The following is a 27954-nucleotide window of genomic DNA, read 5'->3' as shown; positions in this document are numbered from 1 at the left end:
CTGTGGAGCAGGTTCTCACGGCCCCATCTTGCAAGGATTCCAAAGTCTTTTTAATATATGGCTTTGCTCAAAGGCTGGGGATTAGGTTGTTTGTGACCCCTGACCCTGTCGGGGCAGTATTTTAGGCATTGGGTGATCTTTTCAAATGTATATATATTTGCTTTGCCAGTTTTCAGTTGCCATTACATAAGCCACCCAGAGTTATTTTTGGAGTCATGCACCTTACATTAATCCCCCCGGCTTTTAAGAGCAGGGCATTTCATGGCCAATATTTTTATCAACATGCAACATCTCAACCTTATTTCAGCAAAAGGGATTTCTCTGACATCTTTGAGAGCCAACTCAGCCATGATTCCCAAAAGGTCTTTTATGGTTCCACAAATGGCAATTGTGACATGGCTGCAAGAAAAAAAAACATGCTTCAGTCCACTCAGGCGTGGATTGCAGTCACTGAATGCAGAGATGAAGTTTATTAAATTTCCTTGGCAATTTTTTTTTTAAAACAATGAAAAGCAAACCTCTATTACAAAATACAGCCCAAGGCTTTCACATCCAACTTCACCCCTGCCTGAATCTCTGCTCTTAGAGGTTTTCAGAACCTTCTTCCCACGGGGGAGAGCGCACCATCTGAACTTTCATGAAGACACCCGAAGGGGGCCTCTCAGCCAGGGGCTTCTCTCTGGAAGAAAGAACCAGCAGGGCCCAGTCTGTCTCCAACGAAAGCCCGTTCACCAAACTGGGCCGCTCGTGCAACAGGCAAAGAAAGAGGAGAGAACCCAAGAGAACTGTAGCCGTGGTGAACTCTCTATAATAGCCAGCCCTCTGGGTCAGCCTGCCCCAGAGCATCATCCTCTCTAACAGCACTCCGGAGAATCAGGGGCCCCCTCCTCCCCAGAACCAAATGAGACAAATGTATATATAATATATAAAAAATACAGAGCTTTGACTTCTTCATTTTGAAGTAAATGTACACGATACAGTTGTGAGCAGGAGGTAATTCTGAAAGAGAGACAGGCCCTGGGACAGGTGGCATGGAGACAGATGATAACCCCCCCCCCTCCAGCTCCACCACACCCAAGTCGCCCCCACCCCAGTGGTCCAAGGGGGGGGGGGAATATTCAAAATAAAATGGTGCAAACCAAAAGGCTCCAACGAGTTTTGCAATTTTGTTTCTTCAAGTAAAGATGCAAGAGGGGGTCACTTCTCCCAGTTCACCACTTCAGTTCAGTAGCAAATGTTAAGTCCACCTAAAAAGCAGCTGTGCTTTTGAGTTCTTTGTGTGTGTGTGTGTGTGTGTGTGTGTGTGTGCGTGCGCCTTCCCCTTAAGACTGGAGGGTCAGGAGCTGCTGCTCTTCTGGATCTTTAAATTGCTTCTAAAAATCCTCTCCCCACCTGGCAGGGGAAGCCTTCCCAAAGCCTGATGGGACAGTCCAATTCAGCCAGCATCCCAGGGCAGAGTTTCTTTCTTTCTTTCTTTCTTTCTTTCTTTCTTTCTTTCTTTCAGATATACGTAAATAGAGGAGAGGGACAAAAACAGCAGCAACTTGGCCCAATTCCCTCAAAAGGTGCTGTTTGGCAAGAGGATTTTCCTCTCTCCCCCCCTTCCCCCAAAAAAAGAGACCCTGTGTGGGCCAAAGTGGTGCATTTGGCAAATTAGGAAAAGTCTCTTAATAAAAATCAACATGTGCAAATTATTTTAAATAGCTGAATCCAAGCATCCAGATTAAGATTCCTTGGTTACAATTCAGATTACCTTGCCTTCTCCCAGTGGGGGAAAAAGTCACCTCTCAAGTACCCAAGTGAGAAAAAAAAAAATCTCATCCGATGAGAAAAAAGTAATACACCACAAAAAGAAGAAAAAAAGAAAGAAAAAAAAACTGGAGGAAACCCACAAACTAAAAGGCATTTGCACCCCCCTCCTCCATCCACTTCAGCACCTGCTTTTTCTGACACACTCGTGCAGCACAAAAAAACAGGGAAGGAAAACAGTGCGTTGAGTGTCATCTCCTCTCCAGAAAAGTGTCAGCGGCTGCTGCTGCTGCTGCTGCTGCTGCTGCTGTGTTGCGAAGGAGAAAGCTGTTTGGCAACGGGTGGCGCAGGCAGGGCCGCCTTCCGCGTGGCAGAGAAGGAAACAGGGTCGGGGTGGGAAGGTTCTAGGCAGTTGACTTTCCCCTCAGAGAGAGGGTCTTCTTCCCGGCGACTCCGCACACCCTGGTTATAGCTGGAAGCCATCCATGGGGGCCTCGGGCTGCTGGAAAATGAACTGCTGCTGAGCTTCGTCCACCTGGGGGGCCAGAGCAGAGTCATCGTCCTCAATGCCAAAATAGTGCTCGTACAGGTCGAAGGCCTTCTGGTAGATCTCTTGGTTTTCATGGCTCTGGAGGAACTCTATTTTATCCAGGCCTGGAGGAGAAAGACATCCTTTACAAGCAATTCCCCATGGGAGGGAGCTCAGGCGGCTGACCCAACTGAGCCGCCAGGAACAGGCAGCCCTCCACGTTTAGCGACTGACTGAAGCTACGATGGGGCTGAAAGAAACATCTCTCGAGGCCTGCAGGGTCTCGGGGGCCACAGAATGGCAGCTCAGGCACTCGGCAACCAGCGTGTATCGACAAGGGCTGCAGCCGCCCCCCCGCCCCCCTCCGGGGTCCAGGCCGTGGGCATTCGTAACCTCCACAGCCAGCTTCCCACAAGGAAAGCCAATGGGGAGAGCCAGGTCCGCATAACGGTCAGGGCAAAAAAGCTAGTGAAGTTGGGCAGCCACCCTGCTTAGCAACAGACATTCCAGTCCCAACTGTGACCAAAAGTCTATTCATAAGACCCCTGGCTCACAACCATCTTGACTATGCCTATCATTTTGTCTGTGGAAACATTTGGGTACTACAACTCGGGGGGCGTGTGTGTGTGTGTGTGTGTGTGTGTGTGTGTGCAACATTTCCCCATCCATCCCATCTGGCAAGGCTGCCCTTTGGAGAACGTGACAGGTGTGAATGGAGCACCCAGAACTGTTTAAAGCAGAGACACCTTTTATTGGGCTCATTGCACTTAGTTTTAGGAGTGCTGACTGGAGCAACCTTCGCGCCCCAAGTTCCCTTATGCCCCTTGTCTCTGAATCCCAGAAAGGCAGCCTCCCTCAAACCCATGGCCTGAAACGCCCAATTCTCAGCTATGGCGGGAGACCCTGGAATTCCATGTCAACCTATTTGCAGGTCGTCTTCAGGTTAGAACAGGGTAACTGAAGCAGTGGCATAAGGCCGGGGTCCCCAGCCCCCAGCCGTGGCCCACTGCCAGGCTGCGGCCAGTCCAGAACTGGGACAAGCAAGGTGCATGGCGAACACGCACACACGCACCCCTCCACTTGCTCGCACACAGAGCTCCTTTCACACCAGTGGCGGGTGTTTGCATGAGCGGCAGGCACTTGCACGAGCGTGCAAAGCATTTGCAGGAGTGGCAGGCGTGCGCGCCCATTGGTGCAAATGAAGTTGTGCGCGTTCACAGGCGTGCCATCTCCTCCCCCTGCTGGTCCGCCAAGCTGGAAAGGTTGTGGACCGCTGGAGTAAGGAGTAGATGATCGCCTCTAACCACTGAGAGTTGAGAAAACTGGGGCAGAGACAGAAGTAAAGTCAGGTAAGTTACTACTTCTGTGCTACCCAGTCATACGCTGCAAAGTTGTTGTTTGATTTTAAATAAAAACCATTTGAAAAATTAAAATGCCCCACCGGGAAGGTATGGCACAAAGGGGAGCCTCCCTCTGCAAACAGCCCCAGCCCACGTTCCAGACCCGGCCCTCACCATAAGCTTCCTCAATGAGGCTGCAGTAGGGGTTGATGCCGGTGCCGCTCTGCTTGGCCTCCTGCTCTCCCAGCCGCAAGATGTTCTCCAGGCCATTCAGGGCCACCTGAACTATCTTGGAGTCCATGACGGTCAAAAGATCACACAGCGGTTTAATGCAGCCCAGGTTTACTAAGTATCTGGAAACGAAGCAAAAAAACGCAGAAGATAAAACTACTGGCAAAAATTGAACCTTCTCGGGAGAGTTGCTTGCTGAGAGAAGACACGCTGTCTTCCCCAGTTCCTCTGAAATTCAAGCTAAGACTCCTACACTTAGCAAACTGTAAGAGGAAAGTAAAAGTATTAGGATGTGTATAATTTATTCTATGTTTTACTATTTGCCTCTCTTCCCCAACACAGAGATGTTCTTTATGGTCAGCACATAACTGTGAAATACTGTAAACAAGGATAAACCATCAGTCGTCGTGTATTAGAATAGTAAGTAAAATCCACATGCTCTGCAGGACATAGAATCCGAGGGGGGGGGGAACCAACCCCCTACCCAAAGCAGGAGACCTTATATCATCCCGGACAAATGGTGGTCCAAATCTTTTCTTGAAAATCTCCAGCAATGGACCACCCACAACCGGGGTAGACAAGCTGTTCCATGAATTAATCGTTATTACTGTCAGGAAATTTCTTTTTAATTTTAGGTCAGATCTCTCTTTAACAAGCACCCGCCCACTGCTTCTTGTTCTGCCCTCTGGTGCTTTGGAGAATACTCCTAAGTCAACCCTCTCTTCTCTGTGACAGCCCCTCAAGCACCGGATGACAGCTATCAGGTCGCGCTTTATTCTTCCCTTTGTTCGGCCTCCAGACCCCTTTTCCACTCTGTGGCTCTTCTCTGCACTCTTTCTAGGGTCTCAGCATCTTATTTTGTATCTTGGTGATCAGAACTGGGCGCAGCATTCCAAGCGTGGCCTCATTCGCGCACTATAATGTGGCACTATCACTTCTCATGATCTTGATGCTGCCTCCCTGTTGGCCTTTCTGGCAGTTGCAGCACTAAAGCAGTGGCCCACGAGGACAGCCAGCTTTTGCCTCATCGAAACCAAATCCTCCATACAGGGGAAATGGTTTGGTGGAGGAAACCACGTGTCTTCTTACTTATTCCTTGGTTCACCTCAAGGACACGACTTTCTTGTCAGCCTCTGATCCTACCTTTGGTCATTTTTCTTATCAGCTGACAGACAGTGAGGCAGAACTTCTTACCTTTAACGTTCCTCATTCCTTATTCACAATTTTAACGCTGTCACCTGCCAAGAGTCGCCTTGTGACAAGATGAGCAGCAAACAAATTTAATAGAAAATAAAAATTAATGACTGGAAGCTCCTTAGATGAACAATTAATGTTGGGTTAACTCATTTTACCCCGGTATCCAATTCTTGTTTAGGGGAAAAAAATAATTTAAATTTAAACACTGGAAACAGAGTAAAACTTGTTTGTGCCAAGAACATTAAGTTGGCGACGGTTTCTCCCATGAACTCCGGGGGTTCTTTTAAGTTTTTGGTTGCCACAAACCTGTTAATATAAGAGAAGTGCAATCACAAACAAAAACCCCGACTCCAAAGTGAAAGTTGGGCCTTACTTAATCTGCTCCGGTGTTCCTCCTGATGTGGCGTTTGTGATGGCCCAGGCGGCTTCTTTCCTGGTGCGGAATTCCGCCTTCTGCAGGATCTCAATTAATACTGGAAAGATGTTTGCGTCTATGACCGCCTGTAGGCCCAGAGGAAGCACAGGGTTAGCCAGAGGCTGAGCACTGGGCCCAATCCCGGTCCCCTCAAGGCAGAGGAACAAACAGGCGAGGACAGAGCTGTAGCACAGGTAGTCCTCACTTAATGACCAGTTGTTTATGTCCACCAGAAGATATGATAGCCACCGCACAGATGCGTTATGGCCCATAAAGCAGTCCTGGCCATTGTAACAGGCTGCACCATCCCCTCGCAATCACGTGGCTGCATGTCAGCCAAGTCAGCTTCATGACCAGTGGTCGCATTCCAGTCACGTGGCTGAGATTCACTGTTTTTGCTGGTTTCTGGCAAAAAAAAAAAACCCACACACCTTACCCGGTCATATGAATGGGTTTGCTTAATGACTCTGGTGTCTGCTTAATACTGTTTCAAAAAGGCTGAAAAAGGACACCCCCAGTACATTGGTGGCTGGATTGGAGGTTAAAAGCAGTATATTTCTTTCAGGAGAGATTTCTCAATATGATTAAATAGCTTACTACATAATCTTCTTCTAGCCCCTTGGAGCAATAGAAGCATTGAAGAAGACTTTCCAGGTGAATCCTCAGAATTCTCCAACAAGCCTAGAATTCTTGCTGAGAATTCTGAGATTCAGTCTAGCTATTGGGAAGGTTACCAAATTGGTGAAGGCTGAAATACCATCAACCGATCAACTGAAGGATTGCTAGATAAGGTTTGTCTTTTTGCAAGTGACCCAAAGGCATGTTAAGAGAGAGTGGATGTTCCTGGTGGGATTCGTAACAAGGAAAATGATTTGGTATGGCTTAAAAATGTCAGAAATATAGAAACTCCAGCTCAGTTTCTACACGTAAGACCGTGCCCTTGGGGGCAAAGAATCCTCAGAAGAGTCCAAAAAGCAGCCAATCATTTCAGCCTCAGGGGCGTTACTTCCTCTGGCTTATTACCTGTATCTGAGCTCTGTTCCCTGCTGTCACGTTGGAGATAGTCCAGCAAGCTTCCTTCCGGATGGACTCTTTGGGGCTGCTAAGCAGATGAAGGAGACAAGGCAAAGCTGAGCAATTTAGGATCACCTAGAAAGGAAAAGCAAATCAGGGCCCCCGTTTCAAAACTCCTGCCCACCTCCATGCGACAGAATGGGTGGGTGGTCTTGGGGAAAGAGAGGAAGAGATGCTCCCTAGGAGACAATCAGGCAAGAGAGGGTGGTGCCCCTCCCAAATGGATTCGCAGTCAGAGGAAGGAATTTAGGAAGGACCCACCCTAAGGGATCAGGCGGGGCCAGCAGGAAGCAAGACTGTTGTCAGCCCTCCGGCTGGAGGAACCAGACAGGAAACAGGAGCTCATTCTGCTTTACTGTAAGGCTGCATTAACAGAATCTTGCAAGCCTGAAGGGACAAACTTCCTGCCCTCACTTTTAACCGGTTAATGCATCAGGGTGGGCCTTTCCTAGGTTCCTTCCTCTGACCCTGAAGTCCCTGGGGGCTGCCTCTGCTCTCGTCTTCTAGGCATCATCTTTACCCCTCGTGTCCCCCCCTCCCAAGATCATCCATCCATCCATTGATCAATTACACCCATCTCATAGGAAACAGCCCTATTAAAATACTACACTATAACAACAGAGGGGATCACAATTTGGTTACAGATACCGGAATGCTGAACCAGAGCAAGACCAAGCTAAAGTTCAGCCGGCCTTCTTCACTACTCTAAAGAAAGCAGCGGCAGGGGGAGTCTCATCAGGAGAACATTTGGGAGAACTACCTTCCCAAATCAGACCAGGAGGTACCATCTGAAGGACACGCATGACTGGGTGAAGCTGCTTACCTGTGTCAGTCCGGGTCCCTTGGTTATGGGACCAGGTAAGCTTTGGTTACCTTTATGGGCAATAAACAGACACAAACAGGACAGGTACAGCTCTCTTTGCATTTCTTAGTGGGTTTTCACATATTTCTGGACCACCTTAGTTTGTTTGGCACCGTTGTGTTACGGTAGTGCCAATAATACTTCTTAATTAAAAATACTTTTAAAACATATGTAAACAGGGAAGTGGAAAAGCAAAGTACCAGCTGCTAGCATCAATTTCGCTTACAAGACTCCCACCCAAGAAAACAGGCAGGAGATTGGCGGTGGGTGTTTCAAAGGGGAGCTGGGGGAACAAGCTCAGGGACCTCCTTTTTATGGGGTGGGGGGGTGTCTCTGAGAAGCTCCACGTTCCAAACTGGCTTAACAGCCCTAAACTTTACTGGCTGCCACAAGTGCCACCTTGTCTTTTTGTCTTGAGTCGTGGGTGTCCCGTCCCCCCCCAGCTATATGAAATCTATTATAGAGTCTGGCCAGGGTTTCTCTATCTTGGCAGCTGGAAGTGTGTGGATTTTAATACCCAGAATTCCCCAGGCAACTTGCAAGGGCTAAAATGTCTTAATTACAGAATGTAACTGGATATTGTGAATCATTCCAGGAAGGCTGGGAAACTTCCAAACTAGTGCCCAGAGTTATTTTAAACATGTGCGGGTGAACCGACGGAGGCTCAAGCTAGATAAAGCCAGATAAAGTGGGACCAGGATAGGCAGATTTGAGATAACCCTGGAAAGCCGAGGGGGCCTTTTGGGAATCCACACTAAGTAGAAAGAAAGTGACCAAAAAGGTGGAGTCCGGCTCAAAAAACAGCTACCAGCCAATCATGGTCCAAACTGCTTGAACTTTAAGACTGGGAACCTTTCAAGGGACCCACATCAATAAGGAGGACTGACATCTGGGGAGTGTCAAGGCAAGTGTGTGTGTGTCTGTCTGTGTGTCTGTGTGTCTGTGTGGTAATTTTCATGACAGACCCAAACATCCACTTATTCTCCTAAGCCCGTCCCTTGACTTGCTTATAAGGATGATAAAAGGAGAACAAGAAGATGCAAAAATAGAAACACCCAAATAAAAAGATAGCAAAGAAGAAGGTAATTTCTAGCCTTCGGTGAATTGCAGTAAGAAAAACAAATTTAGTGTTCCCCACTGCAGTGAGTAATTCCTGCCCCTGACATTAAGCCGGTCTCCGCTTTACATCATAGTTTGAGTACCAACTGCCAGTATCACGGCCGGATTCCCCAGCCTCTCTGCTTGTGGACTGGAAGCGAAAGTCCTGGAGCTGGATTTCCCCCCGATTGGGGGTGGCTATTTCAAAGGAAGGCTTGGGGAACAAGCTCAGGGGCCTCCTGGGGGGAAGCCTGCGAGGGGCTACACGAGGCCCACCCACCCCCATCACCTGGGTTTGGATATCGTCCCCCGTCACAATGTTGCCAACTGCTCTCAAAGCTGGGGAAGCCACTTTGTAGTCACTGTGCCTGTGTGCAGAAGAAGACAACACCACACTGAACGTTCCTTAAGTTTAGCCTCGCTTATTCATTGAGAATGCATTCCATCAGAGAAGAGAGCCTCGGGGGTTAGAGTGCAGGGCTACTTCTGCTGACTGACCGCAGCCTGCAGTTTGGCAGTTCGAATCTCACCCAGGCTCAAGGCTGACTCAGCCTTCCCTCCTTCCGAGGTGGGTAAAATGAGGGCCCAGACTGTTGGGGGCAAGACGCTGACTCTGTAAACCGCTAAAAGCGGGCTGTAAAGCCCTGTGAAGCGGTATATAAGTCTAAGGGCTATCGCTGTCAGAGACATCCCAGTCAAGCCTGTTTGGGCAAAGCCAGGACTCAATCCAGGAAACCCCGTCGGGGCCAGTGGGAGAATCAAGGAAGACCCTCAACGGTCACTCAGCTGAAATCCACCACGTGCTCCTCCGGGCTGCCGGCTGAGGAGGCTCAGCAACACCTGGAAGGCCAGGCACCTCTTAGGACCAAGGTGCATTACGCCCAGTCCCTCCTTTCCTTAACCTGTTCAGGCTAGGCCAAAGCCTGGAGCACCAGGGTCAAGGTTCCCATGTCAAATGACAGGCTTAAGCTACAGATTCTCTGGAATTCAGGCAGCCCTGGACAGACGGTCATAACAGAGGCGGTCATTACGACCAATGGTTCGCTATGGATATGTTTTGCCAAAATGTTTTCAGCAAAACCATCATAAAATGCATTCAAATGGCCATGGGACATGCAAGTGCTATATATGCACCCATGTTGCCGGATGCCCAGAGTCTGGACATGTGACCAGGCTGGGGTCCTGCCTGTCAGAATCAATTCACGGGGCTGGAAGGCGCCTTGGGGGTCTTCTAATCCAGTCCCCTGCCCAAGGTAGGAGACCTTGTACCAACTTGGACAAATGACTGTCCAAGCTTCTCTGTCTAAGCTTCTCGAGAACCTTCAGAGACAGAAAGAACACTTTGAATCCAGGTCCTAAGTCCCCTTTTGGGGGTCAGTTGTAACTTGAACGGTCGCTAAGCAACCAGTCATAAATCCAAGATTACTTCTAGAAAGCTGGACCTGCACACAGCAGAAGTTTGCTAGGCAGCTTCCCCATCCTGGTCCTCTGGGTGGATTCCAGCTGCTTCGAGGTGCTGGGATTGGTACAGTCCCACCTACTTGGAAGCACTCGGTTCGGGAGGGGTTAAGCTAGGACCTCCAGCTCCCACAAGCTTCCCTCAAGCTCTCCCCAATGTGCCTCAGTTCACTCAGCCCCCTTCCGATCTGTTCCACTGGAGATGGGAGTGTGGGGGGGGTGGTAGGGACACCTACACCGTTCTATGGTGACGGCGGATTGCAGCGATCTTTTGTGCGCGATGGGCGTTCTCGCCATCCTCTCCCCACCTAGGAACTGGCTGAACCCTCTGCTGATGCTACCCCGTATTTTAAAAGGAAACGAAACTGCCTCAGTATCATGACACAGATTAGCATTTGTCCTCTTCTGAAAACCAGATCGACTTCAGCTACACCCCCCGTTAATGTGTCAGAAAATATCCAAGCGTAATTGTGAAACTGATTTAACTTGAGGAAGGCACATGACCCACTCTCAACTTTGTAAGGCAGTCCAGGGAAGAAGCATGCCCAGATGTGCTAGCAGTGTTTAAGCTTTTATTCACAGAAACACCCAAGCCTGAAGTCCACTTCTCCCCCCCTCAGCTTTCTAGTCCAAAAACCCAGGGAGAACCCTCCCCAAAGCATTTCCCAGCCCCCCACCCGCCTTCCATGAGGGCACAGCTGCCTCTTAGCCCAGGACTGCCTTTCCTGCAGCTTCTCCTGTCTCCCGAGGTCATTCCGACACAGACTCCTCGCATCTGATTTCTCAAAATGAATACAGTTTGTAAACTATTATTTGTGGCATATGTGAATCTAGCCAATTACTCAATAAGCTATATAGCTAAGCAAACCATAGTTCAGCACTTTTACACTTACATTAGCAATTCCACCAGTCGCCGGCACACTCCTGAATCTATGACCGCCTGGATTTTCTCATTGGGTCCATCCGACAGATAGGAAAGTGCCCAGCAGGCATCTGCCAGCAAGTCTGAGTCACTGCTGAAGAGCAGGCGAGACAAAACTGGCAAACAGGACGACACCTGCACAAAAGCACAATTCCAAGAGACCGTGAGAAGAGCGGCCCAAGAGATCAAGAGGAAGTTTCAGGCATTTCAGCAGTTCTTCACGGAGCTTTAGGTGTGCAAGATCAAATCTTGCATTTCATGTTCAACTCAGAAATACAGTTTGCGTATTCAAATCGGTGCTTCATGCTATACTCACATAAAACACTTATTTTAGAGCAGATATATCAGTCCCCTGTCCACAGATGCAGCAGTTTATTTATTTCATTTAGTGTATGGGATATCGTACATGGACTAGCGTTATATATTAACATTTCATCTACATTAGTAAAGCACAAAAAAATATAAATGTTAAAAGATACTGATGATCTAGGCCATCTAACCATTGAAGTGCAGAGCATCATTTATATTTTAAAAATCAGCTACTGGACCAGTTTTGACAGTTGGAACCCTGCAGCCACACTGAGAGGAGGATGCCAGGCGGCACAGATACGGAGAGTCCTGGCAGACGCCGTACGAGGTGTGAATCCTATTCAGGATTGTCCCCGGCTGACGTGGCAGTTCAAAGCCTGATACGCCTTTTTTTTTTGTGGGGTCACCAATACGTCTTCCTGTGTCTGGGCACCCAGAGGCCCATTTGGCTTTCCACTGGGAACCAATGTTAAAGTTCCTGGGCAGATGTTGTGCCAGGGCCAGTGAGGGCTTCCTGGATTGGAGACTTCTGCTGATAAAGGAGGAAGGTCGGCATGTCCTGGTAGGAGGGAGTTGTTCATAGTTTCCCTGCGTTCTCTCAACGGTACATCTAGAAGCCGGCTAAGTCAGAGTGGTTGTAATACATCTGCTTATAACCCTCAGCCCCGGAACCAGCAAATCCGGGGGCTAGACAGGAGACAGACTGTATCTGTCCTCAGTGTGGAAGGGACTGCCACCCTCGAATTGGCCTTTTTAGCCACACTAGAATGCTGTTTTGGGGCCTCTCTTCAGAGCACGATACCATCGTCTCTTGAGACTGAACGATCCCAATTCAATATGATAACCCTCGTGTCGCTGAGTCTGTCATCTCACGAAGGCAGCTGCAAAGCCCTACAGGGGCTCCATATTCGGCTGTGGAGCAGCCCACCCTAGTGCTGATGATCCTAGGGTGGCAGCTGAAGCTCCCCATTTAGTTCCAAAGACTTTCTGGACTATGTTATTTCTAGCGTTGATGTTTGCTACCATATTCTCTAGGTGTATCTTATAGATAGAAGACAGCCCGGTCCAATTTTATCCGAAGGTAGCTTGGGTGGGGATTACAGGGGAATATGTTGCTCTTTAAGTAGACCTTTGCTAGATACAGCAGTAACTCTGGCTTAGAGTTATTACTCACAACGGTTATCTGGTCTGTTGGAGATTAAAATACTAAACTTTGTACAAGTTGCTCAACCTGCAACCAGCATTATCAGGGCTGAAGTTACAATGAACACCTGCCCGAAGGTATATGTTTTATTGTTTTCACACATACTACACTTAAGGTGCTTTTAAACGCAAGAAGGAGAGCTAAGTGATAGGAGTCTAGACAAAGCAGAGTTTCTCAAGTGTGCTGGCTGGGGAATTCCTGGAGTTAAAATCCACACATCTTCCAATTGCCACGGTTGAGAAAGTCTGTGGAACACAAGAGAGGCCTGTGGCTGGGAAAATAAAGTAATACACATTGGACCATACCTTCTCAAACTCTGGGGGTGGGTACTTCCCTCTGCAGAGATTCGACAAAGCCCAGACTGCATTTCGTGTCATTGTCAACCTAGTAGATTTTGTGAGGAGCCTAAAATATAACCAAACGATGCTTAAGTCCACATTACAGCCTTTGGCTTAAACCAAGCTATTTAAGGGCTACTGTATTCCTCCTATAAACACCCCTAGCAGCCAGGTAGTTTTTTGGGGGGTGGGGGGGTGGGGGAATCAGTTGTGATTCTAGGACAAGTTTGCCCTATTCAGCACTTGCAGCCTAAGGGAATGAAGGAGCCACAAAATGGTGGGATTTCTCCCGGGGGCTACTCACAACAATAGAGGAGGAAGGATGCCACAATTTAGGACATAGTCACGGCAGGCAGAGCTGTCTCCAGCGATGTTCCCCAATGCCCAGACAGCCTGGAAGAAGAGCAGGGGCTTCAGGACTCAGTTCTTGAGGTATGTTCAGAGCAACAACGAAGCAGTCAAGTCAGGCTCAATCAGGCCTTGCAAACGAATCGCTGACCGTAGTCACTCCCATCTGTCTGTTATTATTGTGATGAACACAGTGCAAAATAGTCTAGGCAACTTTCTCAACCCAGCAGCCCCAGCGCAGGGAGGAAGACTGGACAATGCATCCCCCTGAAGCTGTCCCTCTGCACAGCTACTGCTCCGTATTTGATTAGTTCACCCCATTCTGTAACCCAAGACTTTTAATAGCTATTGTGGGTCTATACTTCTTTCCTGCCAACTGGCCCAGCTCTCATGCCATACAAAGCAGCTTGCATTACCCTGGGCAGTCCAACATATCTGTGACATCACAATAGCAGCAGAGCCTGAAGGTTAGACACGGAGTCCCAGGGTGATGAGAGAGCCAGCTGGTTGCTCTTAGGGTTGCTGTGAGAATAAACTGAGGGAAGGAGCCCTACCCCAATGTATGCTGCCTTCCAAGGGAAAGGCAAGAGATCAGTGTGATGTAATTACACCATAATTAGACCATGGGACATACAGTAACAGGGCTGAAAGGGACCTTGGAGGTCCTCTAGTCCAGCCCTCTGATCGAGCAGGAGATCCCACACCATTCCAGACAAATGGTTCCCTAGTCTCTTCTTAAAGGTCTCCAGTGACGGAGCAGCCACAGCTTAAATACAACTGGAAACCTACAATGTGGTGGGATAGTTGAAAGTGTAGACAAGCAATGCAAAGTGGCTAGTTCACAGTCAAAAACATTTCCAACCTCCAGATACCTCCCTCCTTAAACAAACAAATTTTAAAAACACCCAAATCTTGTGAGAATCAGTCATTTCAATGATTTTTTAACTGGGAAGCTGGTGCCCTTTTAGGACACCATTGATCGCGCTTTGTTCACAACTTGAGCTGGCTGTTCTGCCGCAGAACAAAAGCTCCATCAGTAGCCCAGGTCTGAGCCTCACCTGCTCTTGGACATCTTCAAAATCAGCACTCAGCAATTCGATGAAGATCGGGACTGCCCCCGCCTCAATCACTATCTTAGTTTGTAGGGAGTTACCTGAGGCGATGTTGGTTAGTGCCCACGCAGCTTCAAACTGGAAGAGAAGTAGCCAGTGAACGACTGACCCCCGTGGAGGTCCATAATCAATGAGACAAAAGTTGCTTTGGGATTGAACAGATCAAACTGGGGGTCCCATTTGTCCCTTGGGGGGAGTTGGGGGGGACGGGGAGGGAATCATTCCACAAGACAAAATAATTCAGAAATGAGACCTCCTAACTCTGGCTGCCATTTCTAACCTGATTTTCCACCAAAAACCTTCCAGAGGACTTTTATCTGCGGAGGAAGGTGTGCACCCGCTCCAGAAGCCATCAAATAGATCCCATTTCACTGACACCAGTGAGGAATTCTCTTGTGGCAAGGTGGCAACAGCCTCTTTGAATGGCAGCTCTTTCTTCAGTGGTGCTGCTGCCAGTCTTCCACCCCCATCCACCCACCCCCTGCACAATGGACCTCCCCCACCCGAGCATGCAAATCAAAGGCAGAGGCGCAACTGAGGAGGGGCTGCCTGTTTGCCACCACTCACAAGACCAAAACCAAGGAGAAAACCTGGAAGGGGGCCAACCAGACCAGGCAGGCAGAAGAAAGCCAATACAGAGTTGGATCCCGATGGAACCACTGGTGTCTGGTTCTCAACCCTAAACTGCCCTTCAGGAAGGATTCTTTATGGATCGTTATATTAAAGCGTGATGAGTAAGGTACATCTCTCTGAAGGACCGATAGCCTATACTTATTCAGGAATAAAGAACTAATAACAAGGTATTCCTTTCACACATATCCCTTAACAAAATATCCTATGGCAAGGCTCTTCAAACTTGGCAAGTTTAAGACTTGGGGGCTTCAACTGCTGGAATTCCTGAGCTGACATGACTGGAGGAGGAATTCTGGGAGTGGAAATCCACAAATCTTAAAGCTGTCAAGTCTGAAGACCCTGCCCTATGGTATTAATCCACAGTGGATTATGGCTTCAGTCAAACTTGCAGACTTTGAAATAGTCATACAACAAGGGTTTTAAACTTTAACTACTAATTTTATTAAATATTATAGCCATAAGTGTCTACTTTTGGTGTTGTTTCATAGTGAGGTGTCTTTGGCCAATTGGATCACGACCACCAGCATAAGCAGGACAAAGAAAGAGCAAGCTGTACAGTCGATTAAGATCTTCAAAGAGCCAGCCCAAGAAACAGTGGGCCCTCCTCTTACCTGTAGCGTGCTGTTTTCACTTCTCTTGAGGAACTCAACAAACCTGTCCACAACTCCCTGAGTACTTATCACCTCATCAATTGGAGGATTGGGCTCTAAAATAAAATTTGAAAAGAAATGGAAGGGAGGGAAAGTTAAATATGTATCAAACGGTATTGCATAAGGCTTGCCTATCGTTTGGGAGAGCGGGGATAACTCTGTGCAGACATGCCATCACCAACATGACCATATACACGCTTAATCTCTCCATCTAACTGCCTGCCCACTTAAGTCTGTGGTTCTGTACAGTACAATGTATGCTTGCACAGTATCCATGTTTAGCCAAGTGCGTTCATTACACACTACTGGGCACGTCAAAAACTGACTGCTGAAATTTAAGGCATTTAAATAAAGTTATTTGTAATTCAGTACAGTTAAAAAATGAGCAGCTCAGATAGTCTGCTACTATTAGATTTCATCTCTTCAGTCTACCCACCTATAGAAATTTTTCAGATGTTTCTGGCAAAGTATTTGAACAAGAAATATATCTTGAGGGTCTAACAGAAACACTAAATTAATCTCACCAACTTTTCAGAGTTAAATGTACCTTTTGAAAGAAGCTTCCTGAATCGCTGGGTAGTTACTAACTGAAGATCAGGATCTTCAGAGAACAACATTTTCACCATCTCCATTGTGATCACACCCTCCTGAAAAGATCAGACGTTAATCCACCCATCACCAAATTTAATGCCCACCTTTCATAACAATCCTCAAACTTTAAATTTAATTCAGGACTATTCCAACTTTCAAGGAGAAGATCCCAGGCTACGGTTAAGAAGAAAGACATCTAAATCCCAGAACATTCTTTTAAAAACCTTCCCAGAAATACAATAAGGTATATTGTACCAAAGCAGATAAAACGGGTCCCCTAGCCCAAGGATGGAAGAACCTGAAGTCCTGCAGGGGTAACCCACAAATCCCCTTTTCTAGCTCAAACCTGATTGCCGATGCTCAAAATGAAAATAAGCAGGATGATTTCCTTAGCTTTTGAGACAGAAAATATTGACTAAGTGCATGGAAGTTTTTTTAGTATCTGTAGATGTCTTACTGATATTGACCGAGAGAGAGAAGTAAGAAGGAAGCACACTCTACTTACACTATCAATTGTAGAGCTGACCAAGGAATCTACCAGGGGACTGTCAAACATAGAGGCATCTTCATTAATTAGCTCCACATTCCTCCTTTTAAAGAGCTGCAATGGAAAATGAATGAAATTACATGGGGAACAAGGCAAACCCTGATCCCAAGCGGTCATTCGCAGGTTGCTGAACAGCTCCTCTGCACTTCAGTGTTGTAACCCAACATTGGTAACCATCCCACACCACCTCTTGGTCTTTCATCAAGCAGAACCCCATCTCCTCATTGATGCTTTCTGTTCTGCACGTATCAGGGCATCTATTTGTGGCTTAACTGAAAAATAGCTTGACGTGATTATTCTTTAACACTATTACAAGGCAGAACCATCCTGGAGCCAAGTCGCACAAGGGCTTGGCACTCACGATCTACAAATGTAGAGGGACACACCCATGTCATACTCCCTATCACAAGTCACCCCAACCGTTCTCATGGCTTCATTTCTCTAAAGAGTTCTTACCCCTTCAACTACCAACTGCATATAAGTGATATATAGAATTTATATTAAATACATACACATGCCCAAAGTATTTTAACAGCAAAGAACCCAACAGAAAATACTACTGCTTTGCACCAAGTGTCAGCAGGCCTAGGGCAGCCTCCTTCTTCCTTTTTCTGAAGATCAACCAGAACCAGACATACAATAAAGCTTGCACTTTGGAGTTAAGTGATGAGATGCCTCTGAACGGCTGCTCAGCCCAGAACTGCTCTCATTAGCCCTTTTGTCATCCACAATGCAACCTCCTTCTGGTTTCACTACCAAGCAGACACACACTTTTCTCGCTAGTTGAGCAAGTAGGCCGTGGGAGTGCCAGGAGCCAGAAATTTACCCTGGTTTATATTCTAAGATAGCAGTTTATTAGTAGATCCTAAACAACCCTCAGCCCACTCTATAATACAAGTAGTTCTTGACTTATGACTGGCTGCTTAATGACCATCTGAAGTTACTATGGACATCCAAAAGGTACTGACTGTATAACCCAGTTCCGACAGCTGCACCCACCCCATTGTCACTTGACCGCATCTGGTTCCTCAGCGACTAGCCTGATGGATGGCCATTTGAAGCATCTGACAGTTATGTGACCGTGATCGGTGTTTTTGCAAAAGTGCCCCCTAGAGAACAATGGGTTTCACTTAACAACCACAACATTTATTTACCAACTGATGCAAAAAAGGTTGTAAAATTAGATCTGGTCACACAATGTCCAACTTTACAGCCACCACAATTTGTGAGCATAACGGGCAAGCTTCATTACTTTCATAAGTCGAGGATTATCTGTATTGCACAAAGAAGAGTCAGCCTATTACGGCTGTTCCTAATTTAAAGAATATTTAAATAATTTTACTGGATTTAATTTGCTTCATTCTTATTGCTTTCCAAACCTCAAAAGCATAAATAATTTTAGCTTAATTTTATTGCTACTAGCAGGAAAGATTCTTTAATTGCCCTTCTCCCATTTCCTGCTACAACACAGCACCAGAAATGAAACGGTATAGGGACTTTTGCTTAAGCCAGGAGTCAGAAGACCTCGAAGGTCCCTTCCAACTCCCTCCGTTACTCTGTTATTATCTGTTTTGCTGCTCTTCAAAGCATTGACTGGCAAGTACCAGATAAGCCCCAAATGACAAGCAGAAGCAACCCTTCTCCCTCACTCCAGGCCTTTGAGAGGGCAATCAAAAGAGGAGGCAGCGCTCCCTTACCTGCTGCTCCCGTTTCTGTTTGCGTAGCTGGATCCCCTCCTCTTCTCTCCTCCGGCGCATCTCCTCTGGGTTCAGAGCTTTGTTCTTGTAACTTTTCATTCTGTAGTTGTTCTCTTTTGCTGGGCTCGCCATGGTTTCTGCAGGCCAGGAAAAAAAAACACAGACACCAACTTCTTTTTATTTTATTTTTTGGCATTATCAATAGAAAATAGGCTACTCACATTATGCCCTGGAGCTGAAGGACACCAAAGGATGCTATCATCTGGAGGCCTGTTCAGTTTCTGCAATGAGTCACTCCACTGCATTAATCTGAACAAATCCTTATACACCCTAAAACCCTTCAACATTTTTCAGTTTTACAGGGCCTTTTTAATTAATCTGTGCAAATACGATTAGGTGAAACTTGGTTTCAGTAACTGCAAGACGGAACTTGGAGTCTTAATGGACAAACACTTAAATAGGAGCCAGAAGGGTACAGCATCCATCCAAAAAGCCAAAGGCTGCATCAACAGAGGGATAGAATCAAGATCAAACAAAGTGTTAGTACTGCTTTGTAAGGCCTCGGTAAGAGCACACTTGGAATACTCCATCGGTTTTGGTCGCCGCAATATAAAAAAAGATGTTGAGAGTCTGGAAAGAGTGCAAAAAGCAACTAAGATGCTGACTCCCTTGTTTTGGAGCCCACTCGTTTTGGTATACTTAAAAGAACCTCCAACTGATGGTTTAAAAAAATACCTTCAATGTCCAAGTTAGCTTTAAACTCCATTTATTCTATTTTGAATTTGCGTGCTACAAAACGTCAATGGGAAATTGTATTACTTATCTCTAAATTTAAATACTGTGATCTTGAGACAAGTAATAACTAGAGACCGAGTTTGGGTTTTCTGGGATTGCCCAAAACCTGCTTATGGGATTAAATGCAGAATTGGAACTCACAGGTAACATCCATACACATAACAATCGGTCTTCCAATCAGAAAGACCAAAAGGCCACCTCTCTAGCAATCAATGGCCAGGTGAGCAGAGATTAAGACCAAGATTAACACTAAAACAGCAACTGTTAACAGGCCAGATATCTTGCTTTTCTATTTCTTCAAATTAGATGTTTTAACATTCTTTTACTGTTCTAATGCTTTTTATTACTGTTCTTATTGTTCTAACGTATTTCTCAAATTTTAATTGTAATATATGTTTTGAATTGTGAGCTGCCCAGTCATCTGCTGAGATGGGCGGCTACAGAAATCAAATAACTCAAACAAACAATACCCCAAGCAAGGAACCACCACTTCAGACAAACAAGCTAATGGTAAACAACAAAACAATCAAGGAAGCATCAGGTCCAATCCCATCAACACTGACTGAGCAAACCCTACTCCTTACTAGCACTGATGGTGTTATCTAGTTTGGTAATGAAGTGTCTGCAAGAAAACAACCCAGCTCAGAGAGCACAAAAGACCCAACAATCTCTGGGCTTATTGGCTACACCCAACATGATTTCTCAAGAAAGGAGGGAGGAAAGGAGGAAAGAAGGGAGAAGGCAATGGAGACATGGGCACCAAGGAAAAGCTTTAGCTTAGACCTGTATCCAGGGGTCCTGGGCGGATAATAGAGGCCTCCTGTTTATACACAGGTTGGTAACATCCAAAGTTGAAAACAGAGCCACCATAGCCTACAGTACTTATCTCAATCCTCCTCTACTCACAAGCCACTAGCCTTTTAATTAGTCCCACTCCCTGGAGTTCCCTTGCCATATTTTCAGCATGAAATCAGATCCGAACAACTTTAGAAACTTTTCCTGGAGTTCACAATGCAACTGCATATTTGCAGCATCTGTTTCTATTTAAACCAATTATTTGCTAAGTCTTGCTTAACTAGGTAACATTCTAAACTCCAAAGAACTTTTCATGCAAGATTAAGAAACCTAACAATGAAATTGTTGAGCAGGTGAGGCAATCATTCTGCAAACTGGGAGAAAAAAAGGAATAAACAGTCGACATATGTCACATTCTTCATTATTAAACTCAGTAGATATCTGTCTTTGAAGTATCTCTAAAATAAAACTTTGCACTTTCCAGTGTACAATGACCAGCATATTGTAAGAATGGCTCACTGGTTTAAATGAGGTAATCTGACTATGTTACGTGTCATCTTTAAGAATTGCTGCTGGAGGAAATATAAGAGGGAGGGGAGGCATCCGGCAAGAGAGGCCATCTGCAAACGCCAGCATCAGAACAGGCAAGCTGCGTTAGACAAAGTGTGCCAGGAAAAGCCAGAATTCAGCAGGGGCCAAACATGTGGCCAATACCATAGAATAAAGACTGAAACTACCATTACCTGATTTTCCTGAGAAAACTTAAGTCCCAGGCCAGGCCATTTTTACTGAAGCACATCCACAGAGTCTGCTTCAAATTTTTCACTGTACAAACTGAGGGTGCAGAGAAAGGCTGGAGAGAGAGGGTGAACCACATTCCTAGGCTTCTGGTCCAATTCCCTTATAGTGTCATTAGCGGCCCAAAAAGGAAAAAAGGTAAATGGGAAAGTAAGATGGGCTCAAAATCCATTCTGGTCACATAACGCAGAGAGGAACTCCAGAGGGGGACTCCTTTCCTTTTTTCTCAGAAGGCTTAAAAATTCCTGGCCTATTTTATTATCAATTTTGATCACAAATAAGCCACAGTTATTCAAACTGATACTTCAAAACTCATCCATTAAAATTAAGACATTAAAACCCAAAATACACAAAGCTCATCCTAAAACCACTGGTTAATATACCAAGAGTCTTATTTATGCCGATCAATGAGCACACCTGAGGACCCACAGCCTGTCTCTACATGAGACTTAGTCAAATGGCTTGAATTCATGTTACTGCACACAGACGGACTCCAGTTCATGTATTCATACCTGCATTTTGTGGGAAGGGAAAATCAACACATACAGAAATCGAGCTACTGAAGAGAGCGTTTTGGAAATCAGGAACACTACCTCTGCTCCATTTAATCCCTTTAAAATTGTATTTAACCTGGCAACGATACTGATTAAATATATACACCACCTATCTCACAATAACGTCTAGACACACACACACACACACACACCATATCAGCTCCGCTGAATACTTTAAGCCTGTGTGTTCAAATTATTTCCATTTTCCCTCTTTGGACCCACCCAATCTCCCAAGCGATCTGTCCCAGAACTCGTACCTTCCCACATTTTACTGAAAGGTCTCTGTAATCCAGAACCAACACTTTACCAGCTCCCTGTTCCTGATCTGAAGAAGCACAGCATTGCTACTTCATGATGTAAGCTGCCAAGAACTGCTTGATGAGGCAGCAGACAAATACATGCAACAAATAAATACGTGCCATTAGCTAATCTCTCCCAGACAACAAGAAAAAGCTGCAGTAAGTGAAAAGCTATGCTTCTGCTAAACAAACAAATCCAATCATATCCCACATTTCAATGGCATAGAGGCCAAGCACCAATGCTTGCTTCCGGCAAAGGACATGCTCCATTAGTCTAACATGACCTGTATATTATGATATCTCTTGTCACCTCCACCTTAAACCCTGGTTTACCCCCGTTTTTCAACTGAACAAGAAAACTCCTTAATTGCTGCAAAGCTAGAAAAAACTGTCACAAACACAAAGTCACCACATATCCAAGGGCCAGAATAAAACAGGGCTGGGAAGAAGGGGAAAAGAACGTGATTTGGATTATAAAAAACATCAGAAGAAATTAGAACACACTATGGTTTTCATATGCACAGCTTTGTAAATAGCAAAAACAAAAACAGTACGTCCAAGAATGAAAGCAAAAAACAGACAGCATGCAAGATAACCATCACGTAACCATGACCAAGTTAAAAGGGATTACTTCCTTCTAGAATTGCTCATAAGCTGCCCAGGGACAGGCAAGTAAAAGTTAAGAAATAGCAGTGCAAGCACTTGTCAATTTACGCCCCTTGGAACAAACCTCCCACTCCTCAAGTTTGTTCCATAGACTTTTTTAAACAACTCAAAGATGGTGAAGGCAAAATAGGAGTCGGAAAACTGGTAAGAGACCAGGCTTATGAAGAAATTAAAGAAACAGAGGCTGTCCCCATTTCCCCATTCAATTCAGACACACCATGTATTGTTTCTTACTTAACATGTTATATGTGCCAAACTGTATATACATTTATATAATTTATTTTTGGAGAACATTGATTCATTTACAAATGAATCATTTCACAAAGCATCCAAAATCCCACAGAGGGACTTCAGGAGTGCCAGGGACCGTTTGCCAAGCTGGGGAAGCTCCCTAGGGCTTCTCCTCAATGCAAGAGAGGGAAGAGAACAGCCTGCCCTTTCTCTCCCAAAATTTTTAGCCTCTCTGGAGCCCGGTCACACTCCCTCCTGCCCACCCACCCACCCAGCTCACAAAGGCTAGCTAGACCCAGACATCCAGACAAGGCAGCATTCGACAGCACAAGCTGGCTTCTGTGTGAGGGAGGATGGAGAAGCCTGCAGAGGTTGGGGAAGTCATCACCAGGTTAAGAAAAGTGGGCCATCCTTTCGTCAACCAGTTGCATGAATCCAGGCAAAAGTCTGACAGCAGCCTGGAGGAGCCTCTTTGCCAGCCATTCTGGCAAACAGCAGAAGCAACAATCGTATGGTCACAGTGACAGCACAACATTACAAATTTGGTGGTATGATGCTCTCTAAGACTGTTAAGCTTCTGTGTCACAAAATATAGGTGACAATTTAAAAATATGCTGATTATATTCACCAACTACAGGTGAAACTCGAAAAATTAGAATATCGTGCAAGTTCATTTATTTCAGTAATGCAACTTAATGGGACTTTCACAAGAAGTGGACTGAGGCTGGAGTCAGTGCATCAAGAGCCACCACACACAGACGGATCCTGGACATGGGCTTCAAATGTCGTATTCCTCTTGTCAAGCCGCTCCTGAACAACAAACAACGTCAGAAGTGTCTTACCTGGGCTAAAGAAAAACAGACCTGGGCTGTTGCTCAGTGGTCCAAAGTCCTCTTTTCTGATGAGAGCAACTTTTGCATCTCATTTGGAAACCATGGACCCAGAGTCTGGAGGAAGAACGGAGAGGCACACACTGCAAGATGCTTGAAGTCCAGTGTGAAGTTTCCACAGTCTGTGTTGATTTGGGGAGCCATGTCATCTGCTGGTGTTGGTCCACTGTGCTTCATTAAGTCCAGGGTCAACGCAGCCGTCTACCAGGAGATTTTGGAGCACTTCATGCTTCCTTCTGCAGACGAGCTTTATGGGGATGCTGACTTCATTTTCCAGCAGGACTTGGCACCCACCCACACTGACAAAAGCACCAAAACCTGGTTCAATGACTGTGGGATTACTGTACTTGATTGGCCAGCAAACTCGCCTGACCTGAACCCCATAGAGAATCTATGGGGCATTGCCAAGAGAAAGATGAGAGACATGAGACCGAACAATGCAGAAGAGCTGAAGGCCACTATTGAAGCATCCTGGTCTCCCCAAACACCTCAGCAGTGCCACAGGCTGATAGCTTCCATGCCATGTCGCATTGAGGCAGTCATTGCTGCAAAAGGGGCCCAAACCAAGTACTGAGTACATATACATGCTTATACTTTTAAGAGGTCCGATATTGTTCTATGTATAATCCTTGTTTTATTGATTACATATAATATTCTAATGTTCTGAGATTGTGGATTTGGGGTTTTAATGAGCTGTAAGCCATAATCATCTCAATTATGACAAATCACGGCTTGAACTATCTTGCTTTGCATGTAATGAGTCTATCTCATATATTAGGTTCAACCTTTTAAGTTGCATTACTGAAATAAATGAACTTTTGCACGATATTCTAATTTTTCGAGTTTCACCTGTAGGAAGTCACTTTTTATGAAACTTTTATTCAAAACTCCTCACGTGCATAGAGAAGCCACAACGTACAGAATGGTTTTTAAACTAATTGTGACCAGCTCAACCCACCCATTATAGCATCCCCTTTAACTGATTTGTTCATGTCCAGATACAGTTAGTCCTTGACTTACGACCAAAATGATGAGCCCAAAATTTATGTTAAGTGAAAATTTGTTAAGTGGATTTTGCCCACTTTACAACCTTTCTTACCACAGTTGTTAAGTGAATCACTGCAGTTGTTAAGTGACATGTTTGTTAAGTGAATCAGGCTTCCCCATTGACTTTGCTTGACAAAAGGTTGCAAAAAGTGATCACATGACCCTGGGATGCTGCAATGAATGAAGCAGTTGCCAAGCATTGGGATTTTGATCACATGATAACTGAGGTTGTAACTGTGAAAAACAGCCGTAAGTCACTTCAGTGATGTTGTAACTTTGAACGGTCGTTAAATGAACTGTTGTAAATCAAGAACTACCTGTACATAACCGCAGAGTCTTGCTTTTCCAATTACCCCTCACATATCCTTAATATAAAATTCAAACTACCTTGTACCATCCAGACCTGGTGGACCTAAATTCCCAGCCCATAAGTCTGAAAATTATGAGCTGAACTTTCAATACAACTGGAGAGTATAGAGTTGAGGAAGGTTGCCTTAGGCTTAGATGGATTAGAATGTTCTCAAAATCACAAAACAAACTCCAAGCTTGATATTTCTGTAACTGCACAATTCAAAAGATATTCCTGAATGGAAAGATTTCAAGGACACAAGAAGAGAATATTTCAAGTATTCTTCTTTCCTGTAAACTTTATTTCATAATTATAACTGATAAATACAGGATACTAAGAAGTTGAATAGACTCCTAAGTTACTGAGTATTTTGTAAGCTCACTGGTAGGAAACTGCTTTTAAAACTGTTTTTAGGACATAAAAGAATAGTACCAACTCTGGCTGCTATGCCCATTTAATTCCTTGTTATTAAGGGACATTTTTTAGGAAATTGGAAAAACTACATAGTACCTTTTTAATAATCCATTTTAAATTAACTTTCTTGTCCACTTCCTCCAGGACATATAAAATGGCATTACACAATAAAGAAAAGAAACATAAAAAATTAACCCAACTGAATAAAAGGAATGGCGTCCCACATGTTATCCCTGAAAGGGTTCTCCATGTGGAGCCAGTATGCAGAGGCAATCAAGCTTTTCTCCACTCAGAACCACAGTTCAAATCTTCTATTGCTAAGAAAGACATTTGTGTGAATTTTGCTCTATTTAAAGATGTTTCTTGCCAGTTAAGTGAATCACTGAAGTTGTTCAATTAATAACATTGCTGTTAAGTGAATCTGGCCTCCCTATTGACTTTGCTTGTCAGAAAGTCTCAAAAGGCATTCACACAACCCCAGGACACTGCAACTGTCATTAATATGAGACAGTTGTCAAGCGTCTGAATTTTGATCACGCGACTACAGGGATGCTGCAATGGTCATAAGTGTGAAAATAGTCAGAAGTCATTTTTTTCAGTGCCATTGTAACTTTGAATGGCCATTAAATGAGTGGTAGTAAGTTGAGGACCATCTGCAAGAAAGGACAGAGATAATCATAGAATTCATTTGCCCCCTGGTTGTGTTTCCTTTCCTCAATTTCTACTATCTTGTAACTCTATTGTCAAGGTCTTTAAATTATGCTGGGGGGGGGGGGGGAAGAGGGGACTGATCTATTGATCTCATGATTCTGAGAATGCTGTGAAGGATAATACCCATTTGAAGGACTCAAATAAATTACTGAGGGCTTCACCACCTTGTCCCCATTTGCCATAATTGCTTACACAATTCAGAGCCCTCTTCTCTAACCCTGTCATGCCCACTTTGTCAGATGACTGATTTTTTAAAGCCTCAGGTGGAAGTCCTTCCTAAGATATTTATTAGCATGCAGAGGTAGCCCATATTTGTCTCCTAAAATTACTGAGAACAGCATATAGATGTGCCACACCCAAGAACTTCCCCCACAGCATCACTGCACATTGGTGTAAATATACCCTAAACTGACCTACAGACTACAGAAACCAACAGTGATTGCCTTCGTTATATCTTTCACAGACTGGTAAATTATTATTATCCAGTCATGTCTGCAAACTTAAGATCTCCTATCAGGAAAAGTGCTAACTGAATGTGCTAATAAATCAATAATACATGAATTTGGTGAGATTCTGATTTTGAGGCATAAAAAGGCAACACGCCCTTTCATTTCCCCTCTATGATAGAGACCTGTAGACTCCCAACAAGTCTCAACTTTCAGCACTTCTGCAACACTCCTAAGCAGGTTCAATGACTGAGCCTTGTATACAAAAGCTGCATTTTCCCCAAGTAAGCCCCCCAACAGGGGCACCAGCAAGAAAATAACCCCCCTGATCTATCACCATATTTTATGGTGTTTGTATCCTCATACAAAAATTATTATACGTGTTATATAATTGCATACAATGCAGAGCACATTTTTTGTTATATTTATATAGAAGGTATTTCTTAGGCTAGAGCAAGAGTCTAGTTAGACAGTTTTTCCCCAAATGCCATCACTCTGCTAAACAAATAATTCCCTCAAACACTGTCCAACTATTTTCAAAGTCTGCACTTACTATTAATCTTCTCATCACTCCTTATCGCCCATCCCCTCCCACTGGCGACTGTATGACTGCAACTTTGTCGCTTGTATCCTTACGATTTATACCGACAGTTTCTAGCATGATTTGATTGCTTACTGTACCCTATGACTATTATTAAGCGATGCACCTTATGATTCTTGACTCTTGACCAATGTATCTTTTCTTTTATGGACACTGAGAACATTTGCACCCAGACAAATTTCCTTGCGTGTCCAATCACACTTGGTCAATGAAGAATTCTATTCTATTTAAACTTGGCCACTTTAAGACTTGTGGACTTCAACTCCCAGAATTCCTGAGCTAACAAGACTGGAGGAGGAACTCTGGGAGTTGAAGTCCGCCAGGCTTAAAGCGCCCGGTTGGAGACCCCCTGCACAGTAGCCTAATTGCGCAAACGCCCACCAGTAATGGCAGTTAGGCAGAGACGGGCCCGGGCAGTTGAGGCTCCCCTCAAAGCCCTTCCGGGCCCAAATCCCATTCACCACATCGCGCCAAGCCTTGCGGCGCTTCGAGATCGGCCTCCCGGCAGGACTGCCACCAGAACGTCGCTCTTCCCCCCCCCGCCCCCAACCCGGAGGCCCAGCGCTCCGCCGGGGTCCGCAGGACGCGGCGGGACGAGGGGAGGCCTTGCTGTCGCCGGCGCCTTCGGACGCCTCGCCGGCCACGCCCCTCCGCCCGGAGCCGCCGCCAGACGCGGGGAGAACGGGGGGGGGGCGGCGGCTGGGCTTCCGGGGCGTGATGCGCGGGGAGGGCAAGGGAGAGAGAGAGAGAGAGAGAGACTCCGCCGGCCGCCTCACCCATCGCCGCCGCCGCTCCGTCCCGTACCTCCTTCGCCGACAATATGGCGGACAAGCCAATGGGCCTAGGCACCAAGGCGGGGCTTAATAGAGGAGGGACGGCAGCCGAAGCGGGACAGCACGAGCGCCGCGAGCCTTCGCGCCCGAAGCTCCGCCCCCGCCCCGCCGTTTGGCTGGGTTCACGGCGGCTCGGGGCTGAGGTTGCGGGCGAAGCCCTGGTGCGGACCGGAGCCGCGCACGACCCCCGCCCTCGCGGGACGGCCGGCTGCCCATGGGGG

The 27954-nt window shown here is 45.8% G+C and overlaps 1 protein-coding gene across 5 annotated transcripts; it reads right to left on the bottom strand.

Moving 5' to 3' along the window:
- Positions 1–451: 451 nt before the first annotated feature.
- Positions 452–27947, bottom strand: KPNA6 (karyopherin subunit alpha 6). 5 transcript variants are annotated; one of them, XM_087939521.1, is made up of 14 exons: positions 27705–27947; positions 18305–18441; positions 16566–16661; positions 16017–16116; positions 15431–15525; positions 14133–14264; positions 13031–13119; positions 12694–12793; positions 10847–11010; positions 8785–8863; positions 6485–6610; positions 5420–5547; positions 3793–3971; positions 452–2403 (listed from the first exon to the last, which is right to left on the bottom strand). In XM_087939521.1, exons 2-14 carry the CDS (start codon positions 18434–18436, stop codon positions 2216–2218), a joined length of 1608 nt encoding a protein of 535 aa, XP_087795647.1. In that variant the 5' UTR covers positions 18437–18441; positions 27705–27947; the 3' UTR covers positions 452–2215. The 5 variants fall into 5 exon arrangements, with proteins under 5 accessions (XP_087795647.1, XP_087795648.1, XP_026558515.1 ...); XM_087939522.1 differs by having other exon boundaries at positions 8776–8863; positions 27677–27941; XM_026702730.2 differs by having other exon boundaries at positions 27677–27941.
- Between the last annotated feature and the right edge of the window lie 7 nt (positions 27948–27954).

Source organism: Pseudonaja textilis, chromosome 10 (genome assembly GCF_049901715.1).
Source record: "Pseudonaja textilis isolate UNSWEBS1 chromosome 10, rPseTex1.2, whole genome shotgun sequence".
Classification (NCBI taxonomy): domain Eukaryota; kingdom Metazoa; phylum Chordata; class Lepidosauria; order Squamata; family Elapidae; genus Pseudonaja; species Pseudonaja textilis.
This window is presented reverse-complemented; position numbering and strand designations above follow the sequence as displayed.

Bases quoted from the DNA above. Each gene is read 5' to 3' on its own strand.
- KPNA6 (XM_087939522.1), bottom strand. The intron at 16,662-18,304 runs GTAAGGGAGCGC...TTTCCATTGCAG, and splicing joins AACAGAAACGGGAGCAGCAG to CTCTTTAAAAGGAGGAATGT. The intron at 12,794-13,030 runs GTGAGTAGCCCC...GTTATATTTTAG, and splicing joins ATCCTTCCTCCTCTATTGTT to GCTCCTCACAAAATCTACTA.